This window comes from Hoplias malabaricus, chromosome 13 (genome assembly GCF_029633855.1).
Source record: "Hoplias malabaricus isolate fHopMal1 chromosome 13, fHopMal1.hap1, whole genome shotgun sequence".
Classification (NCBI taxonomy): Eukaryota; Metazoa; Chordata; class Actinopteri; order Characiformes; family Erythrinidae; genus Hoplias; species Hoplias malabaricus.
Window position 1 is genome coordinate 26,161,317 of NC_089812.1, and position 20,283 is coordinate 26,181,599.

The 20,283-nt window shown below is 37.3% G+C and overlaps 1 protein-coding gene across 1 annotated transcript; it reads right to left on the bottom strand.

Moving 5' to 3' along the window:
• Window positions 1-8,452: 8,452 nt before the first annotated feature.
• si:ch211-198m17.1 (mucin-13) lies at window positions 8,453-20,095 on the bottom strand. The gene is made up of 12 exons (XM_066643092.1): window positions 19,242-20,095; window positions 18,665-18,766; window positions 18,440-18,546; window positions 18,156-18,214; window positions 17,925-18,058; window positions 17,679-17,810; window positions 17,227-17,269; window positions 16,971-17,008; window positions 16,794-16,887; window positions 16,131-16,305; window positions 12,813-12,827; window positions 8,453-11,488 (listed from the first exon to the last, which is right to left on the bottom strand). Exons 1-12 carry the CDS (start codon window positions 20,080-20,082, stop codon window positions 11,360-11,362), a joined length of 1,869 nt encoding a protein of 622 aa, XP_066499189.1. The 5' UTR covers window positions 20,083-20,095; the 3' UTR covers window positions 8,453-11,359.
• Window positions 20,096-20,283: the final 188 nt, after the last annotated feature.

Sequence of the window (20,283 nt, forward strand, 5' to 3'; positions counted from 1 at the left end):
GGGCTAAAATAAGCAATTAAATAATTTAATCCCGATGATTGCTCAGGCCAGGACTCTGTATAGGGGAGAAGAGATTGTTTCATAGCACCTGAACACCTGAACATACAAACCCACTGCTGGAGCTGGTGCTGATGGGGCCAATGAGACCTGCTGTTCTCTCTGGTTTGTTTACGTTTTACTTTCACGTCGGACCAGTACCAGAGCCAGTACAACACGATACACGATACTGACAGTGAGGCCGGATTAATTCACAGAAAGTGTCAGACTCTCTGTCTACCTGTGGGTGACTGAGATCACTGTGGTGTTCACCATGTCAGGCATTTTCAAGGTACACAACTGGTCACTTATAAGATTTATTTGTCACCATGAGTTAGAGACTGGGCTGAACTAGCATTGCTCTAACATTCTGTGATGGTCTTTTTGTAGGATTCATTCTTGATGAAGAAGGGAGGGGAGCTAAATATTAATATTTTTCATTAGCACTCTGTCCTTTCATCAGCTGGAGTTGCTCTCTTATGTAATAACCCCCTGCAGGGTGTGCTTTAGCAGTGTGTCGTATGTGTGTATCCAGGGAGTTATGAGATGTGTTGCCAAAAACATCTAATATGATACAGTATTACATTGTCTCTACTTTAGAGCCATTCTTCAGTCACAGTGAGACATTAGCATTTTGAGCTAATTTAAGACCAAATAACCTGAACACTACACTAGAACAGAATCTTCAGACACCACAGGCACCTGGGCCAGAGCCTCTTTCTGCCCTCACACCCTCTCTGGAGTAGTTTCTCCAGGAGTTCATTTATATTGAGAGATTTCAATTTTGGCCTTAGCTGGCATCCCTGCAGAGAATGAGGTCATTCAACACGTCTTCGCTGTTCGATTAAAAACATGTATCTATTTTAAGCGGTTTTCACTTTTTTACACGTGTTAAATGTGGGAATTAATCTCTGTCTGTTCATAGCAACTGTACACCATGAATTAAAGGTAAAAAAAATATAAAACCATTTTTGGTTTTACTACTACTATTACTACTACTGTTTGATTTACAGTTGAACAACTGTATTTATAAAAGTACTGTATGGCAGCACATTTCGACAAGGTAGCACAACTCGTGTCCATGTTAAAGTTACCCATTAAACATTTAGCCGTTGATTCAACGTTGAAATAAGTCAGTTCAGTGCGGTCTAATCGACATTTTCTTAAGGTTGAAAATGATAGTTGAAACACAGATGTTGAAAAGACGACTATCAAAGTCACATTAAAGACATACAGTTAAAGTCTTTATTTCAGCGTTGATTTCACGTACCTAAATGTCGTTCAATCAGTGTTATTTTAAAGGTTGAAAATGACAGAAAGATGTCCAAACATAAACTTTCAAAAGATGACTAATAGAGTCACATTAAAAATGCATTTTCAAAGGCGTTTTAAGGCCATTGATTCAACATACCTGAAGCCATTTAAATAACTTTTTGTTATGGTTGACATTGAATTGTTATACAGCTAACAGTCACATTAAAAACACCCTTTTTGTACATGATCTCTATTTAATTTATACATTTTCATGCTTGAAAATGAATGCTGAAAAGAGCTTATTAGAAAAATCACCCTGCTGAAAAAACATTTAAAAACCATTAGAAAATATTTTTGATGGATTCCAATATTTCAGTGGGGATTGGCTTAATGATTTCCACTAGGTAATTTACATGAAATTCCAGTAGGTTCCATTACGAATTTAATGGTTCCTACTGGTATTTAATGATGTCTACATCTAATAGTTTCCATTATGTAACACTTCTATTAGCATTGACCATAGGTAAAACAAAACATTTATAAACTTATTTGCAAATTTTTGCAATTTGCCCAAAAATATGTGACTCAAATATGTGTCACACAATTACATGTATAAATATATATTTAATGAAAATATAAAAAATTTAATATTCTATATTCAGTTACACATGTAAATGAAAAAACATTTACATACTAAGAAAATGAAGTACAGATTTGAACAGAGTACAAAGTACAGAAAGTACAAAAGTTTGTCACTGGGGCTGTACCCCTTTTAGGTACAATTCAGTACCTTACAGTGTAAGTTCTTTTATGTAGCCATGTTTTTGTACTAGTTAATGTACTAGGAACCCTACGGGGCGAAAATGTATCATTAAATTTTGGTACAATAGAGGAACCTTTCCAAAAGATACCAACATGAGCTTTATACTACCTCCCCATTGACAAAGCATTTTAGACCTTGTGGTGACTAAAGTGTTCCAGAATTATTCACACAAACATTCTTAATGATTTTGTATGCTGTTTATTTATTTGTAAACATGCATCATTTAAAAATATGGAGTGTCAATAGAAGTCTATGAAATTGCAAATGTAATTGGAATTATTGAATTGGAATTTTGAGCTCAAACTTTTATGAAAGGGAAATTTAAACTCAAACTTAGGATTTCATTGCCATTTTGCATATTACATTTTCATTTTAATACTGATAATCGACAGCGTACAAAACAATTACTTCAAAGTAGTAAAACAGGCAAAATGTCAAAAATATAGCAATTTTAAATTAATAAAAATCAACCTGAAGAGGAAATCTGACATTTTAAAATATACATCAGGTTTGACTTTTTTTATCTGTTTAAATCAATACATTTAATTAATAAAAATATGTCAGTGGAAGGAAAATATTGCTTGTGTTTTCGGTAAGAATGTGTCTTCTGTAAGAATGAAACTTGAAATAGTGTACTGGCAGTCATATACCACAGGTTATACTGTACATGTCCACGCACAGGCCAATGTGTTGTATAGGTTTGGCAAACTTTCTATGCAAGAATTGAGTGCACTGGTTCAGTGGAGGCATGCAAGGTTTAGTACAGGAGGTTGATCACTCGATTCACACTCTGCAACTCAATGTTTAAGATGCATCTCTGGAGAAATGTCATGGTGTTTTCAGGTGTGGAGGGTATTCAATTTTGAAGACGTGATGCATACAGCAGGTTGTGAAGAAGGCCTTATCTTCTGCAGTATGACAGTAAACCTCAACTCAGCTTTCACCACACTCTGGTATCCTCTGGAAACACCAGTTTCCCAGTCCTGATCTTTCAGCTGAATTATCAGATATAATGTTGTAGGTTCACCCTACAGAAAAACTGAAATAGACTTGGCATGATACACATAATATAAGACACAATATTGTCTTTTTGTTGACTGTGAATATTACAGTTGGTGTGGCAACAGTTTACTTTATCATACTTAATGAGGGAGTCAGAGTTGTAAGTCAAGCAAAATAAGTTTATCCCTGAAGTCAATGCCTATACATCATGAAGAAAAATGCTTTAATAATAACCCCATACCTATTAACTATCAATTTACATTGGTGCCCCTTCTCAGGAGTTTGGTGTGTTCTCACTGTGTCTGCAGGGGTTTCCTCTGCATGCTCCTAGTTTTCTCCTACGGTCCAAACACACGTTGGCAGGTGGATTGGCTACTCAAGTGTCTGTAGTGTGAGTGAATGTGTGGGTGTGCACAGCACACTGATTTATAAATCTAATTGATTACGTTTCTGAAATATAAGCTTAGCTCAGAGCTTTAGTCTCCTCATTCATGGTAAGTGAAAACAAAAGAAAACAGTTGTATCACAGGACCTGTTCAGAAACATGGAAAACTCTACCATGCACTGGGCCAGAGGTCAAATATCTGAATTTTTTAAGGGTCATCCCCTAGAGAGGAAAACTTTGTGTCACATATTCCTAACATCATTGTAATGTTAGCTCAGGTACTGCTTAATTGCCATAAGGTTAAATTTGTAGAACATTCAGTCCAACACTACCTTTAAAATACATTATAAAAGACTATCAAGACATTTTGAACACCACTTAAAAAATTTCCACTTTAAGAAAAGACCATTTTATTTTAACCACCAACTTAAACAAATGTCCACTTCAAATAAACCTTAAAATCTTAATGAACATCAAAAATATTTTGACCGCAACCTTTCGGTTGGCTTTTCATTTGGATTTTCACATACATTCCAAATAAATAAAAGACCAATTAAAAACACCTTAAAAATTACCAATATATATGTACTGCCACCTTTAAAAAGTCCAGTTAAAAATGATCATTTTAAATTAGATTTTAGATTAAATGATCACTTCAAATACTGCCTGAAAACCTTAAAAAGACTGCCAAAATGTATTGAACACAACCTTTGAAAAGTTACTCATTAATAAATCAGCCATTTGATTTAGACTTCCACCTTAAGTAAAACTACCACTTCAAAATTAATTTTCACATTTAAAAAAAATACTGCCTTAATAATTCTCCCATTATATTTTGCTGGCCACCTTTTAAAAATCCCACATTAAACAAGTGAGTCGTTTTATTTAGACTTAAGTAAGTGACCACTTCATAGAAAAGGGGCACATTAAAAAAAAATACCACCTTAAAAAGTGTCCCATTATATTTTACAGACCACCTTTTAAAAAGTACATCTTTAAAAATCAGCCATTTAATTTAGGCTTCCACCTTAAGTAAATGACCTTCAATAAATGGACCAATTAAAAAAAAAACTGCCACATTAAAAAGTCTCCCATTACACTACTGCATTCAATAAACTGCTGCTGGAATTTCATATTCCTCATAAAAACCTGACTTCAACCTTAAATAAATTATCACTTCAAAGAAACCTTTAAACCTTAAAAAACAGCAAATATATTTATTCCGGGTGACTGTCTGTGAGGAGTTGGTGTGTTCTCCCTGTGTCCGCGTGGGTTTCCTCCGGGTGCTCTGGTTTCCTCCGGGTGCTCCGGTTTCCTCCCACAGTCCAAAAACACACGTTGGTAGGTGTACGGACAAAAGTGTCCGTAGGTGTGAGTGAATGTGTGTGTGTGTGTGTGTTGCCCTGTGAATGACTGGCGCCCCCTCCAGGGTGTATTCCCGCCTTGTGCCCAATGATTCCAGGTAGGCTCTGGACCCACTGCGACCCTGAATTGGATAAGCGCTTACAGATAATGAATGAATGAATGAATGAATGAATATTTTGACCTCCACATTAAAAAAAATTCTGCCATTTTATTTAGACTTTCACTTTAAAGGAGCAATCTGAAATATTGACACCACTGTAGAGTGATTACCTGTGCCTCACCACACGCATTTCAATGCATAAATACCCTGATATCTTGTGCAAATGACAAATAAATTTTAAACTTGAAACAAAAGGTCTATATTGTGTGGTGGAAGAGTAGTTTACTGTGAATGATTTTTGTAAATTCATATATTGGTGTATTATATCTTGGCCGTGATTTTAGAATAGCAATAAGCCACTCATGACTCTATCTTATTGCTTTAGTTACAATTATTTTGGGGTGGAAATTAAGCCTGTGGGAATAATAAAGACTGCGGTATTTTAACTGTCAATTAACTGAAGTGATTCATTTGTAGAGATTTGTTTGTCAACTGTCAGTAGTTGTGTATGAAGTTCTTTTGGCAGAAAATGTAATGAAGTCTTGTGTTTGGAATCAGTGGTGCACAACAGTGGACTCCCACATCTTCTGGCCACTGAGCAATGATCGTCTCTGGGACAGATATGGCTGTTCCGAGTTAGGGTTGAGTGCCTCTCTGCAAACCAACAAGAGGACCAAATTGTCAGGGACAGGGAAGAGTCCATCCATGGTTGTTCTGACCTGCTGGCCCGGAGGTGGAGGCTCAGTTCATTCAACTCAATGGAGTGCAAGATTCAAGAGTCTTTATTGTCATTTCAACTATAGAGTACACAGTGCAACGAAATAACATTCCTCCAGGACCATGGGGCAACACAAACACAAGTGCAGACAGAAACACAAGTGCACACAGACAGTACAACAATGTGCAGTGTTATCTGTAGAAGCTCTGCACAGCAGCCTTCGTGGCAGCAGCCTCAGAACAGTAATACATTGCATATTTTGCACATTTCCTCTTGTAATGTGTAACAATGTGCCGAATCAGTATCAGAGGACATGGGCACACACCTTATTGCCAGACCACAGGGAGATATCAAAGTGTTTTGTTTATCTTTGTTTATATTTGGCATAGCAAATAATAAGGTGAAAGTGTGTGGTTTTTGCTTTTAATCTGTTTACTAACACAGGACTTTGCAAACTCGTCATATGTGTTTCCAGCATCCATTTTAAGCTATAAATCTGACTATCATAAGCAGAAATTGCCACTTTTGATACATTGATATATTGTTAGCAGCCCAACTAACAAAATTACATTCTCAGAACGTTCCCCAAACGTTCCATTTTTGGTTAACATTCCAATAAATTTTCTCAGTATGTAGTTATGTTAATCTCCCTTAAGAGGGCTCAAACATTCACATTTGTTAAAAAATAAAACACCTTTCTTCAAATAATTTACTATAGTGGTCTAATTCAATATGATATAATAATGACATACCGAGGCATAATCAATGCAAGCTTAATGACTTAAAATTTAATTTAAAAAATGTTCATCATCATCAAATGAAGTCAAAAATCCAAACATTTTAGGGGGTCTCTGTGTGTTCCACCTGCAAAGAACACTGTGTGTACACAGCCCCTAGTGCACTAGTGTGTGTGTGTGTGTGTGTGTGTGTGTTCACTGGCACAGATGGGTTATGCAGAAGACACATTTCGTTGTACGTTATACAATGACAAACATTGCACATTATTTTTAAGTATATGTTGACACAAATCTGGCTCAGTGAAAGATCTGAATATCTTTACTGTCACTAATATATTTTCATAACTTTCCTAGCAAGGTATATATATATATATATATAAAATGGCAAAATCTATAAAAAGCAGAGACTTAAAGCATTATTTTTGTACCTTGACTGTCGATTTTGGTCCTGTAATACTTGAGATATACTGACGGTTAAAAGCAATTTTTGCCTGCCCGTGGGCACTGGAATGTTAAGTGGGGAAACAGTGACACATTGCAGAAAACAGCTTGAAAATGAATAACTTATTCATTAACATTAGCAAAATAACCTACTGTGTATGAGCCTACACAATTACGTTTACCTCATGACTAATGCAGAGTTATTAAATCGCTGTTAACTAATGTTGACTGTGGTAACTAAAAGCCCCATCTAGAAAACTGGACAAAACTGGCTCCGTCCATCTCTGTAACCTTGGCAACAGTATGCAGAACGGGCTGTACTGTGGAAAACAGTAGTTTTCATGCAGTTGGTATGATATTTCAGTTTGGAAAAGTTAGGAAAATAAAAGATAAAGTAAGTAAAACATAAAAAGTAATAGATTATCTTAAATATATTATTGAATTAAATATAATAAGACAAAAGAAAAAAGTTCATGTCACAATCAATGGATCCACATCTTTCAATCTTTCAAAACCTTAATCTCAAACATTGATGTAAAAGAGATGACTCTTTCCTAATATGTTTCTAAAGAATACCACACATAAACACCTTTAGACTATTTATATAAAACATGTTAAAAGAACGTTCATGTAACTTTCACCTGGAACGTTTCAGACTAACATTAAGAGAACTTTTATTAAGGTCAAGTAACGTTTATGGAACGTTCCATTGACGTCACTGTAGGAATGTTTGCTTCTAACATTAGGAGAACCTTTGCAGAATTTGACTTATTAGATGGATTTTGGACGTCCATGGGATTTAAAATATGTCCTTGACGGACCGACTAGTTTTGGACCTATTTTGAACATCCAGGGACATTCCCTGTTTACTGGGTAAGGACTGCTTACTGTTACTCATGTGAAATATTAGAGCAGCGAGGCTATAATTAATCACAAAAAGGATTAAACATGCTGATTTTGATCAAGTTTAGTAATTATAGAATCTGCTTTTTCTAAAGCATGGGTTCATAGCAGCAGTGTTTTAGGAGAATACGCTGCAGGCGTTGGTTACACAGAGGTGGACGTGGCTCATTGGAATCCACTAAAACAGCGGTTTAGACCAAGCGCCCCATATGCATCTTACCACAGTAGCACATGCACCCGTTTCTTCTTCTGCTCCAGGGGCAGGTGGGAGCATAGGTCTTGCTTGAATTGTTGCAGTTTTTGTTGCTTTGATTTACTTGACATTTTATTTACCTAACATTTACTACAAATTATAAAGGCAAAACAAATAACTAGGTATAAACTGAATGTTTTAAACACAATTATACATTTATGAGAACATATTAATGCGTTAATAAATAAATAAATATGCGTTTTGAAAGAAATAAAACGAGAATCAATTTTATATCAGTTTTGTGCTTAGGCTGGAGGTGAAAACAGTGTGGCTGTTGGAGCAGGTGCTCACAGCGGCTCTTGGCGCTTGTATCAGAAGGTGATTTTAATGACGTGAAGAACAGTCATGTTGTTTTCCATAACATTAATATGACAGCCTTCTTTCCACACTCACTAAACCATCACCACATCAGTGGCTTTATTTGCGTACTGAACCTGGACCTGAGGTACAGAGACAAACACATGTAAATATCACAATGTTCAACACTGTTATCTAAATGCATTTATTTCTCTTTACATATTGAACCATCTTTGAGACAAGAAAATTATTTTACAAGAAATAACAGATTTACATTTACATTTATAAAATAAGACGGGTGTGGACGTGGATACATAAAGATACATAATCGCCACACACAAAATTACATTTCCACCTGAATAAATTAAGTATAATAGGCACATGAAAGGAACAGGGTTGGATCCTTGTCTGTGTTGCATAAGGTTCCCATATTTACAAAAGAACCACTTGGAGGCACACAGAAGAAGAGTGTGTTACACACACACACACAGAGAAAGAAAGAAAGAAAGAAAGAAAGTCAGAGAGCCCACAGTAAACAGGGCCAGCCCTTATTAAAACATTCACTGAAACACTGTGGAAGGACCAGTACAGAGCGAGAGAGAGCAAGAGAGAGCGCGAGAGAGAGAGAGAGAGAGAGAGAGAGATGATTGATGAGGGGGAAAAAGAGTCAGTGCAAAAAAAGCAATGCAATGTGATTCGGTCCTGCCCTGATTCTAAAGTGCTCTTAAAGAAACAATCAGTCATTTGCTTTAATGATTCTCCTTCAGCAGCCATCACACTGACACCTAGTGGCCTGGTTACACTTAACCCATTTTAACATAACTGCCCTGGGCTCCCGAGTGGCCTGATCCCTGGTGATGCCTTAGCCGCCTGAGACTGGGTTCCTAAGAAAGGGTCCCTAAGGCACCCTACCTCCCTTCATCACATGGCACAGTGCCAGCCAGTACAGGCATAAATCAGCTGATGTGATGAGACCTGGGCAGTCCGAGTTCTCATCTGGGGCTGTCCAGTGATGCATTAGCAGCTGTGCTAAAAAAAGGGGTTGACATCGCATTTCTCAGAGAACAGGTGCTTGTCCTCAGTCTCCCTGAGTTGGGGGCATCGTGTGTGTGTGTGAGAGGGGAGAGCTAATGATAATTAAAAAATAAATAAAAACAAAACATCTAGTCCATCAGTATTGTTTGTTAGGTTTGACTTCTTGCTCCTTTAAAGGTGCAGATATTTCCAGGTCATACCAAAATTGGCCACACGACCAACTTCAGTCACTTTAGCTACTAGCTCTAAAAGTCTCCCCAATGAACAGCTGTTGATGAATCAGTAAAGTATGAGAAATAATAAACAAAAAATACATTAGATTCCCGAGATTTGTGCTATGCATCAAGCTTAAATACACCCCACACCTTCCAAATGAACTTATATAGTGTGAAATAAATAAAATCAGACAGACATGATGTAGAAAACATTGTTCTAATCACTCGGTCTAATGTGTGAACCGCAAAAGTGTACAACAAACAGACAAACAGAAAACAATCAACCACCAGCAACATCTTTGGTGTTCCAAACCCCTGAAGGCTGAAAATCCAGCATCAGCACACAGCGCAGTTCATGAGGATGCCCTTTACTCCATAGAAATGCATACATTAAGCCACCATATTGGGAAGGTCAAAACCTGCCAGTAAAGGGATGCAAGTTCTTGTTATTAAATAGATCCTATCTTCTTTATAAATCAGTTCACAGTAACTACATTTATTTTGCTACAATCTTTAGACTTTTTAAATAATGTACAAATAACTGTACTGGCTAATTTCCATGTTGCGATATCTGGAAAATGGTCCAAATGCCAACACAAGAGCTGTCACAATCTGAGTAGAACTAATAAAACCAAAAGAAATTTCATTGTGAAATAATATTGATTTATTCAATATATATTCTTGGTAGGACTATGTATATCTTTGATGTTATCTCAGATGATATATTCCTTAACCTGCTGCACTGCAACTGTACTGAATGCAGTCTGGCGTTTTTTTTTACTGACCTTCCCAAGATGGCGCTAGCATTGAGCTACCCAGCTGAACCCATGGTGGTATATTGTGAACATGGTGTGAATATTTATGCTTTGCTTAACATTAAGACATGTCAGTGCTGTGGAATGTGGACAAGAGCTGTATGCCAACATCTGCAGCATTCTGAAGAGTTCCGAAGGCTGGAGCTGGAAACGCCAACTAACACAGTTTAACTGAAATGTGCATTGTTTAAAAACACAAACAATTTTTTACATATAATTCTCCCTGAACATGATACTCATAGCCTGAAGAGTCTGAGCAATAGACCGACATATCCATTAAAGGCACACTCCAGTGTTTATCAACATAATCTCTATCAGTCATGACTGATTCATACCATGACAACAAATATAAATAGATTTCCCTGTACTTAGAACGGTGCCACACCCCAAGCAGCACATATTAGATGTGGGGCCCACATGTGTTAAACATGGGCTAGGTGGGTTGAACATAGGTATGAGCTCTGTGTGGGTTGGTACATAGGCTTTTGGTGGGTTATATATTGGGCCTACACATGTTTTAGATGTTGCTTAATCTGTAGAGAGTACTGGAGTTAAATACATCAACAGAGACCCCCTTCATAAATGTTGTTTGCTGCTTTGTGGTGGTAAAAATGACTTATTGCTCTTTAAAATTTACCTGACAAATTTCCACCGGCTTCAGTTATAGTGAGTTTAGGGTCAGCAAGTGTTCTTTTCATTTCTAAGTACAGGAAAATGAGTTGGACTTATTGTCCATTACAGATACAATACATAGAGATGTATGGAAAATGGAAAGAGTGGAAAATGCTGGGTGTTCCTTTAAACACTGGCTCTGCCCAGCATGAGCCATCAATCTTTTTTTAGGTCTATTTTGAGCAACACAATCGTGGATAATGACTAAGAGACAACAAAACTAAATTTATTTACAGATTTTTTGTGTATTTGTGACCCTTTATACTCCTTTCCTACTTTTGGAACTAGCCTCCTCTGCTCTCCTCTTCTCATGTTGGTCGTTCTTCGTCTCCTGGGATGAAGTAAGGGTTTTCATGGCCTTCAACCAAGTAAGAATAGCGTGAGGGGTTTTTGCCCTTAAAAGTGTTTTCTACAGGCATGAGGTCATAGGAGCCCGTCTGGAATAAGAACAATAGAAAATAATGTCAATAAATGGACATCAAACATCAAAACTGTTTTCTCTCTCTTGGAACCCATGAATTAAAAGACCCCATTTTCTCTAAAGAACCTGCTGTATCTGTAGCATATGGTCAGTTACCACAGAAGGTAATTGCGACATTCTTCCCTGTACTTTTACTAAGAACGAAATACTAATACACTCAATAAAAGTCAATGGGCAGATGCTGAAATTTGTTGTTATTTAGGTTATTTATTAGTTATGACTGAGGAGAATAAGTGACCATACACTTCAGATGGACAGATTAAAAAAAAGAATTCTAGCCTCACTCCAAAGAATCATTCTTTAAAAATTCATAGAAGTATAAATACAAATGTGTCCTTTATAGATACACATACCCATCATGCGTGACAATTATTCCATATCCACTTAATCAGCAACCGGAAACCTAGACTGTTTGTTCAATCAAAACCATGAAAAATCATGAAAAATCATGCAAAGCAGGTGAATCAGCATTAATTTGTGATCATTTTTAAAAGCTTCAGTCAAAATTTAATCAAGAAATTGGTGAACCAGTGACTGCTGTGCTGTGCATATAACAGAGCTTTCTGAAACTTCAGAGAAGGCCTAATTACATTAACAATACATCCATAAACTGTACATACATTGAAAGTACTGCAGTACATTTATTTGTATTATACAGCTTTGTAAACAAAATTAAAATGAATGTTAAAATTGTAGGCCTTTAGAAGGTGAACAGAAGGCTATCTGTGTGGGATTATACATCAAAATAATCAGAAAGTAAAAGTGGAGTTGATTCAGCCAATCCCATTTTGATTTCCAATGTGTGGGACCACATTTGGGAGAAAAAGAAATGGTAAATATGTCACTAACAGTAATGAGTATCAGTCAGTTTCAGTGCCAGTGGCGGCAGCTCTGTGCCAGGGCTCTTTAATGAAGGAGTTGCGGTAAAACTGCAACATACAAGATCAAATGAGTCAGAAACATGATTCACATTTAACAGTTTCAGTGTTAAATTAACACCATGGAGGAAAGTGAAAGTGCACCAGTGTTAGTTAAGTATTGAAAATCCCACAGGGGCGCTCACAGAAATGAGCAAAATCATAGAAATAAATTGTGACATTTTCCACCCAAACTGAAGGCCTAGCTTTAGTAGTCATGGTTCACCACTGGTAACTTCATACTGTGAGATCAATTAACATAATTACAGATTAGAAAGCATCACACCACCAGCAGCAACATTTTTGCAGACCCAGCACATTACTGATTGGGCAGGTGAGGGGACACGCCATGCAGTATCTTACCTTTCTTCTTATCTTCTAAAGTGTCAAAATGAATGGAGTGAGTCACATGCAAGGCAAAGCAAAGTGGGGGCATCATATCATCACATGCACATCATCACACACACACACACACACACACACACACACAAACAGGTTTATCAAGGGGCAAAGTTTTGATGTGATTATTTGCGGTGCCTTTGCAAGCATGGCAATTTTGAATTGAATGTTGAAAACTTTTCAGATTGTTTCAAACATTCAGATATTGCCTTTATCCGTAGTAAACAGGGAGTTATCAATGCAGCGTTACATTTAAAAACGGGCAAATAACACAACTGCACACATTCTTAATATGCATTGGAAGTGTGATCTTCCTCCAATGCAGTTGTGGGTGGCAGTTGTGTTCTCATTATATCAGCATGCAAGCAAGCAAGCATTGTGGTTATTCATAGTGGGGTAATTCCTAACACAACAAATAAAACAGAGATTTCTGCTTCATTTCAATGAAAGAAACTGAAAAAATCCATCAATTTAATGTATCCATGTTACACAAACCCTTCATAAAACTGAATACCCACTGTGAACCAAGGAGGTAGGGTCTAAAATACAATACTGGATACAACAGACAGAATATAGTCCACCCAAAAATAAATTTCCCAAAAGTTCCCTTATGCTAAATGTAGCTGAACTGCCAAAGACAATCTCAGTGCCATGTTTGCAGTTTTGCTGTGGAGGCTCTGGAAGCTTGTAGCAACCAGTTACCATTACCTGCACATTGACAGACACTTACCTTTAATTTATGTTTACGTTTATGGCATGTGAAATGGAGATAGAATTTAGCCAAAATGCACTGAATTTGAGAATTGCAATTCGAACCTCTATAACCAGCTTTGAAATTAAATTTATTGAAGATCAAATACAAAAAGTATGTCATGTAGTCTACTAGTCCTGGAAAGTCAGTTCTAACTGGGTGCATCTGTTTTGCATATAGTTCTTTTTAAATGTCAAGTGACATATTGATGATGGTTTTCTTCCCAATACCTAAAATAGTACAGTATTTTGATTCATTCAGATCAACTTTATTTTGCATTTCAGTTTGACACATGCAAAGTTTTAGCACTACTGCTGCACCTTTGTTTGTTGCTTATTGTAAAGGCTGAATTGTACTTGTATTTCAGTTTTTGAGCATGGAAGTTAGTTTTGCTGAAGCTTTAAACACTGCACAGTGAATTGCCACAATAATTCAGTTTCAGTTCTTTTAATTTCAACTTATTTATGACTAATCTGTCACACGTTACCTTCTTATTTACTGTTCTGTTTTAAATTTCAGCTAAATCTCTGGATACTGGCTCTTTGCACTTATTGATGTGTTTTATGTAAAAATAACACTCAAAAGCTCTGTAACTTGCCTTTAACAGATTTTTTAAATAAGACTGTAGTATTAAAATTTACTGCTTTCTGCTTTTCAGAATAAAACGCTGTTGTCTGCATTCACATAGGAGCGCCCTCTGGTGTCTGATCAACGTGGAAGACATGATAAAGAGGCAAAGTCTTTTATTGTGAAGGTTGCCCATCAGACATGACCCTGAATTGACCATAATTACCAGCTTCATACAAGGCTTGAATTGTGGGTTCAAACTGAGGTCACTGAGGAGCTTGGTGTGTTTTCCCCATGTCTGCGTGGGTTTCCTCCAGGTGCTCTGGTTTCCTCCCATAGTCCAAAAACACATACTTAGAGGTTGACTGGCATTTCAAAATTGTCCAGATGTGTGTGTGTCAGAGCAACTGGGTGAGGGTGTGAATGTGTCCACAGTTGTGTGTGAGTGAGTGACTGGGTGAGTGCTTGATTCCCTGTGATGGACTGGCGCCCGGTTCAGGGTGTGTTCCTGCCATGCGCCCAGCGATTCCGGGTAGACTCTTGACCCACCGCGAACCTGAACAGGATGAAGCTGATACAGAAAATAAATTAATGAATAAATGAAGTAAGGAAATGAGATCCATACATGTGTACATTAATCAGAATGAACCATCACAAAGATTGTGGATAAAATTGAAACATGCCAGTAATATGCTAAAATGACATGTTTCAAACTGAAAGGCAAAAATGTGTACAAGTTGACCTGAACGAATGTAACGCACAAAATTGTCACTCAGTTTTCATGTATGCTCTTTGATAAATGTATGCAATACAGGCCTTTCATTTACAATGTATACTATTTAGTCTAACTCCTTAGAGATGTAGTGTTAATAATCTTGCCCAAGCAGTCTTATTGGTATAACATAGGGGGGTTACCTGAGCTCGGAAATGAACACCGGGCTTCTGTACAGAAAGCTGTGTTATTGTGTTGCTACACAATAAGCTACACCAACCACTCATAAGGTTAACTTATAATGATTTGTATCTTATCATTCTGAGACAAAACACTTACTGATTAAACATTTCACCAGCATTAATGTGATAATAATAAAACTATTTTGTATGTTTGCATACTTTCAGGCTTTATTAAAATGCTGTTCTCCTGCTTCCAGCTCAGTACCGCTGTAAATAATGAGTCTTTCATTATAGAAAATTATCCACTAAAACCTTGAGACTCAGCTTGTGAATAAGTGTGTTGAGAAATATATTTAACTATACCTACTTGTATAGTTTCTGACATTAATATTCATAAAAACAGACAATGTAACACAGGACAGAGGCAAACAACTTGAAAATGGCTAGCATGTAGTTTGGGTAGAAAGTATGTTAGCTAACACGTTGGTAATATACCTAAATTGTCATATGTTCTTCTAAAACTTAATAAAAGTAGATTAAGTAGATTAGCTATTATGCTAGCTAATTAGCTAGCAAATATGCTATAGACTAACCAATGTTTATTTTGACTATGGTTGTTTTTCCTCTTTTTATAATGAAAGATTCATTGTTTGAAGCTACTGGGTTTTTTTTTTTTTTGCAGTAATAATTGGTACAATAAAACACTGCCAGCTAATGTAACAAAGCTAAAATTATCCACTAAAACCTTGAGAATCAGCTTGTGAACAAGTGTGTTGAGAAATATATTTAACTATACCTACTTGTATAGTTTCGGACACTAATATTCATAAAAACAGACAATGTTCAGAACTTTTCACGTTGCAGATTTGCCAGATGGCAGCTGCTACTGTTTTTTAGCAATGTGCTTACTTGTCCAATTTTACAAAACAAAAAAGATTAAAATTCCCAAACACCAAATATGTCTTGGCAGATTAACAACATTTGAGGTAAGAAGAAGAGTGTATAAATGTAATATTTGCCACCAATCATTAAAATGAAGGTTAAGCAGCATTCGACCCCTGGTCACTCACCAGTCCATTGGAGTTATTTTTTCTCTGTGGCTGGGTCATCTCCAGCACATCTTCTGTGTTAGCATAGGTGCTGACTGTGGCTCTAGGAATGGCTGGGATGCCCTGCGCCGGCCAAGTCCGCATCTCATCTGGAGTGAAAGTACTTCTGCTATAGTCTGCCTGCTTTGAATTTTTCCTGTGAACACACACAAACCAGAAAGAACTGTTATTGTATTTGACATTTCACTCTCTCCATTTGAGATTAATTGAATGAATCCTGTTTTGTGATTCCATGTGTAGACTTAGAAAAGCTAGAGCCACACAACTCTAAAACATTACACCAAACTCTAATGATGCCTAACACTTAAAATGACGAGGGTACAGACTCTCCCGCATTATTCTGACCAAAGCCTAATAATTATTAATAATATAATATTAATAAATAATTATAATTAAAATATACATTTTAATTCCTGACATTTTTTGGATGATTTAAAACATATTTATTAATCACTGCACACTAACAACATTGTTAATTATTCAGAAAATTCAAAGAAGACCTCTCATTGAATAGACAACAGGGATCAAGAAAATAATGACATTACAAAAATAATTAGTTGATTTCAATCTATGTGTAAATCTAACATTAACTCTCTCTCTATGCCTTATACTTCTTATACTCACCTGCTTATGATACAGTAGATGATCAAGGCCACTATTAGAATGAGAAGAACTCCTCCTAAAACAACTGCCACCACAACCAGGGCCAACAGAGAAGCTGCCAAAAACATACACGTGTTCATGAGTTAGTTACTAATGTTTAAACTGAGGGTTTTTAAAGTTTTAAAAACATTAACTTACAGTCATTACAGTTGAAGCCAGAGTAACCGAATGGACACCTGAATAATAAGAAATACAACACCTATCACTGATTATATCAGAATACACAGAACTTGCTCAGTGTGTGATGTGTCTCTACACCACTAGAGGGCGATGATAAACGCCTCTAAAGGTTTTGATGTAAAAATATTGTTTTAATGCATTCAGAAACACATTAAGTATGTAAACGATACAATGGGCTTTATCTGCTCCTCTCAGGTCATTAAACGATACTCACGGTGTACATTCGTTGTTCTCTGATCTCTGTCCACTGGGGCATGCTGAGAAAATACAAAAACAAAGAGAAAAATTATAAGGTGTGTGTCAGCTAGCACTGCTTTTGCCATGAGGTGCAATACAAGGCAGCCAATCAGAAGCAGACAAAACAGAAGAGTTTGATTCCAAAGGGTATAGAGAAGCTGGGCTTTTTATAGTATTTTTTTCTTGCAATTTTGTGCAATGGAATTATATAACATTCATACACTGTTCCAGTTTCCAATGACATGAAACATCTGACTCTGTAGAGATTCAGTGACATTTCACTTTATCGTTTTTAGTCAACACTGGAAAACGCTGCTGTTTACATTCTGAATGGATGAGTTGATACGTACAAGTGTATATACAATCAGCCATAACATTATGACCACCTCTTTATTCCTACAACATTATTAGGTGAGTGTAATGACTTACCTATGCAGCCTTTGATTGTAAACTCTGTGGATATGAAGCCAGGCATACAGGTGCAGGCAGGAATACCTAATGCAGTGTCTGTACAAATTGTTGTATTCACATCACATGGATTCTGTGCACACAGACTTGTTGCTGAGAGCAAGAGAGAGTGGGGGGGGGGGGATCTGGGTTAATTAACTGTTTTTATGGTATTTATAAAGAAATCCAAAGTCAAAGAGAGAGAGAAAAAGAGAGAGAGATTCTCACCCTTAAAAGTAGCATTAGCCAGGATTCCCTGACCATTGTTTATGGCACTTTGTATTGCTCTGATGGTGGTGTCGTTTGTAGCAGGGGAGTCAGACTGGAACACATTGTCCACTGTAGCCACCACACTGCCAGAGCTGAACACACAAACACACACACGCATGACACATACGGCTGATGAGCACCCTGCAGTGTGAATAAAGAGTGAGGAACTTTAGTATTGAAGTCACTTACGCCAGTTGCAGGACTGTTGAGTTTATGTACCCTTGTACATTTCGAAAAGCAATGTTCAACTGAAAGAGAGACAGAGAATAATAAGAAAAACAACAGAGGACAATTACCTTTGTTCAACCTTTGTTTCAAATTGAAAAGGCAAACAAATGCAAAGTTTTATATGATATAATTGGCTTGGTGAGGCTCACCAATGGTCTACCGTCCCCATGTTTCATAGCGAAACAAGACAATGTTGCTGAATATTGGACAGCTGCCCACAGCACCACCTAAAAAACTCCACTCACCGCTGCGATAATCTCAGACGCTATGCTCTTGAACTCTGCTGACTGAGGGTTATTCATTGCCTCTGTGAATGTGCGATTCACTCGTAGTTGCCCTGGGAAGACTTTTGCTAGAGAGAGAGAGAGAGAGAGAGAGAGAGAGGTGGGGGGGGTGATAGTAAAGCAGCTAATTTGTTTTATTTACAGGTATTTGCTTCTAGATCTTGTTGCATTTCCTCTAGAACTTACTTTGCTCACAGACACCGGCTATTAGTAAAGTTCCTGGCAGACACTGACAGGTGAAGTTCACACACACACTGAGAGTGGGACAGGGTATTGCTGGACAGGTGACTGAAAGACAGACAGAGAGTGACCAGTTAAGCCAAGCATATACATTTGACAGATATCAATCGACTCACACTGATTTTGGAATATTAAAATATATTAAACCTATTATGACAATATCCAATAAACTACAACTGCAAACTGCTACTGACAGGCTATGTAAAACTCCATGAAGTCCATTAGGTCAGAGACCAGCCTTCATTTATTGAATTTCAAGTCAAATTCAAGTTATTTATTTTTCAGGAGGTATTTATGAGAATATGAGATCGGATATTATCCTCCTGCACAAGGAAGGGGAATAGTTTCTAAAAAGATAATGTGCTCTTAACCGTACAAGAACTATTGTAAACAACCAAAGCAATCCACAACTTAAAGCTTTAATTTTTGTGAGGCAAGGAAAAAAATCTAAACTAAACCTAATCTGTACCAATTACACACAATCTGTTATATGCCTATTAAAACTGGGGATTAGTTCACACACCTGGTGCAGTTGTGGTGTTAGTGGGGTTAGTAGTGGAGGTAGGCTGTGATCCCATCGTTGTGTTGCTCACTGGAGTAGTGGTGTTAACACCAGGCGACGTTGTATTGGCTGTTGGTTGTGGTGTTGTGGTGTTGCCTGACTGTACTGTTGTAGTGTTGCTTGGTTGTACTGTTGTAGTGTTGCCTGGTTGTATTGTTGTAGTGTTGCCTGGTTTTATTGTTGTAGTGTTGCCTGGTTTTATTGTTGTAGTGTTGCCTGGTTTTATTGTTGTAGTGTTGCCTGGTTGTACTGTTGTAGTGTTGCCTGGCTGTATTGTTGTAGTGCTGCTTGGCTGTACTGTTGTAGTGTTGCCTGGTTGCATTGTTGTAGTGTTGCCTGGTTGTATTGTTGTAGTGTTGCCTGGTTGTATTGTTGTAGTGTTGCCTGGTTGCATTGTTGTAGTGTTGCCTGGTTTTATTGTTGTAGTGTTGCCTGGTTGCATTGTTGTAGTGTTGCCTGGTTGCATTGTTGTAGTGTTGCCTGGTTGTATTGTTGTAGTGTTGCCTGGTTGCATTGTTGTAGTGTTGCCTGGTTGTATTGTTGTAGTGTTGCCTGGTTGCATTGTTGTAGTATTGCCTGGTTGCATTGTTGTAGTGTTGCCTGGTTGTATTGTTGTAGTGTTGCCTGGTTGTAATGTTGTAGTGTTGCCTGGTTGTATTGATGTAGTGTTGATTGGTTGTACTGTTGTAGCATTGTCTGGTTGAACTGTTGTAGTGTTGATTGGTTGTACTGTTGTAGTGTTGATTGGTTGTACTGTTGTAGTGTTGTCTGGTTGAACTGTTGTAGTGTTGCCTGGTTGCATTGTTGTAGTGTTGCCTGGTTGTATTGTTGTAGTGTTGATTGGTTGAACTGTTGTAGTGTTGCCTGGTTGTACTGTTGTAGTGTTGCCTGGTTGTACTGTTGTAGTGTTGCCTGGTTGTACTGTTGTAGTGTTGCCTGGTTGTATTGTTGTAGTGTTGCCTGGTTGTATTGTTGTAGTGTTGCCTGGTTGCATTGTTGTAGT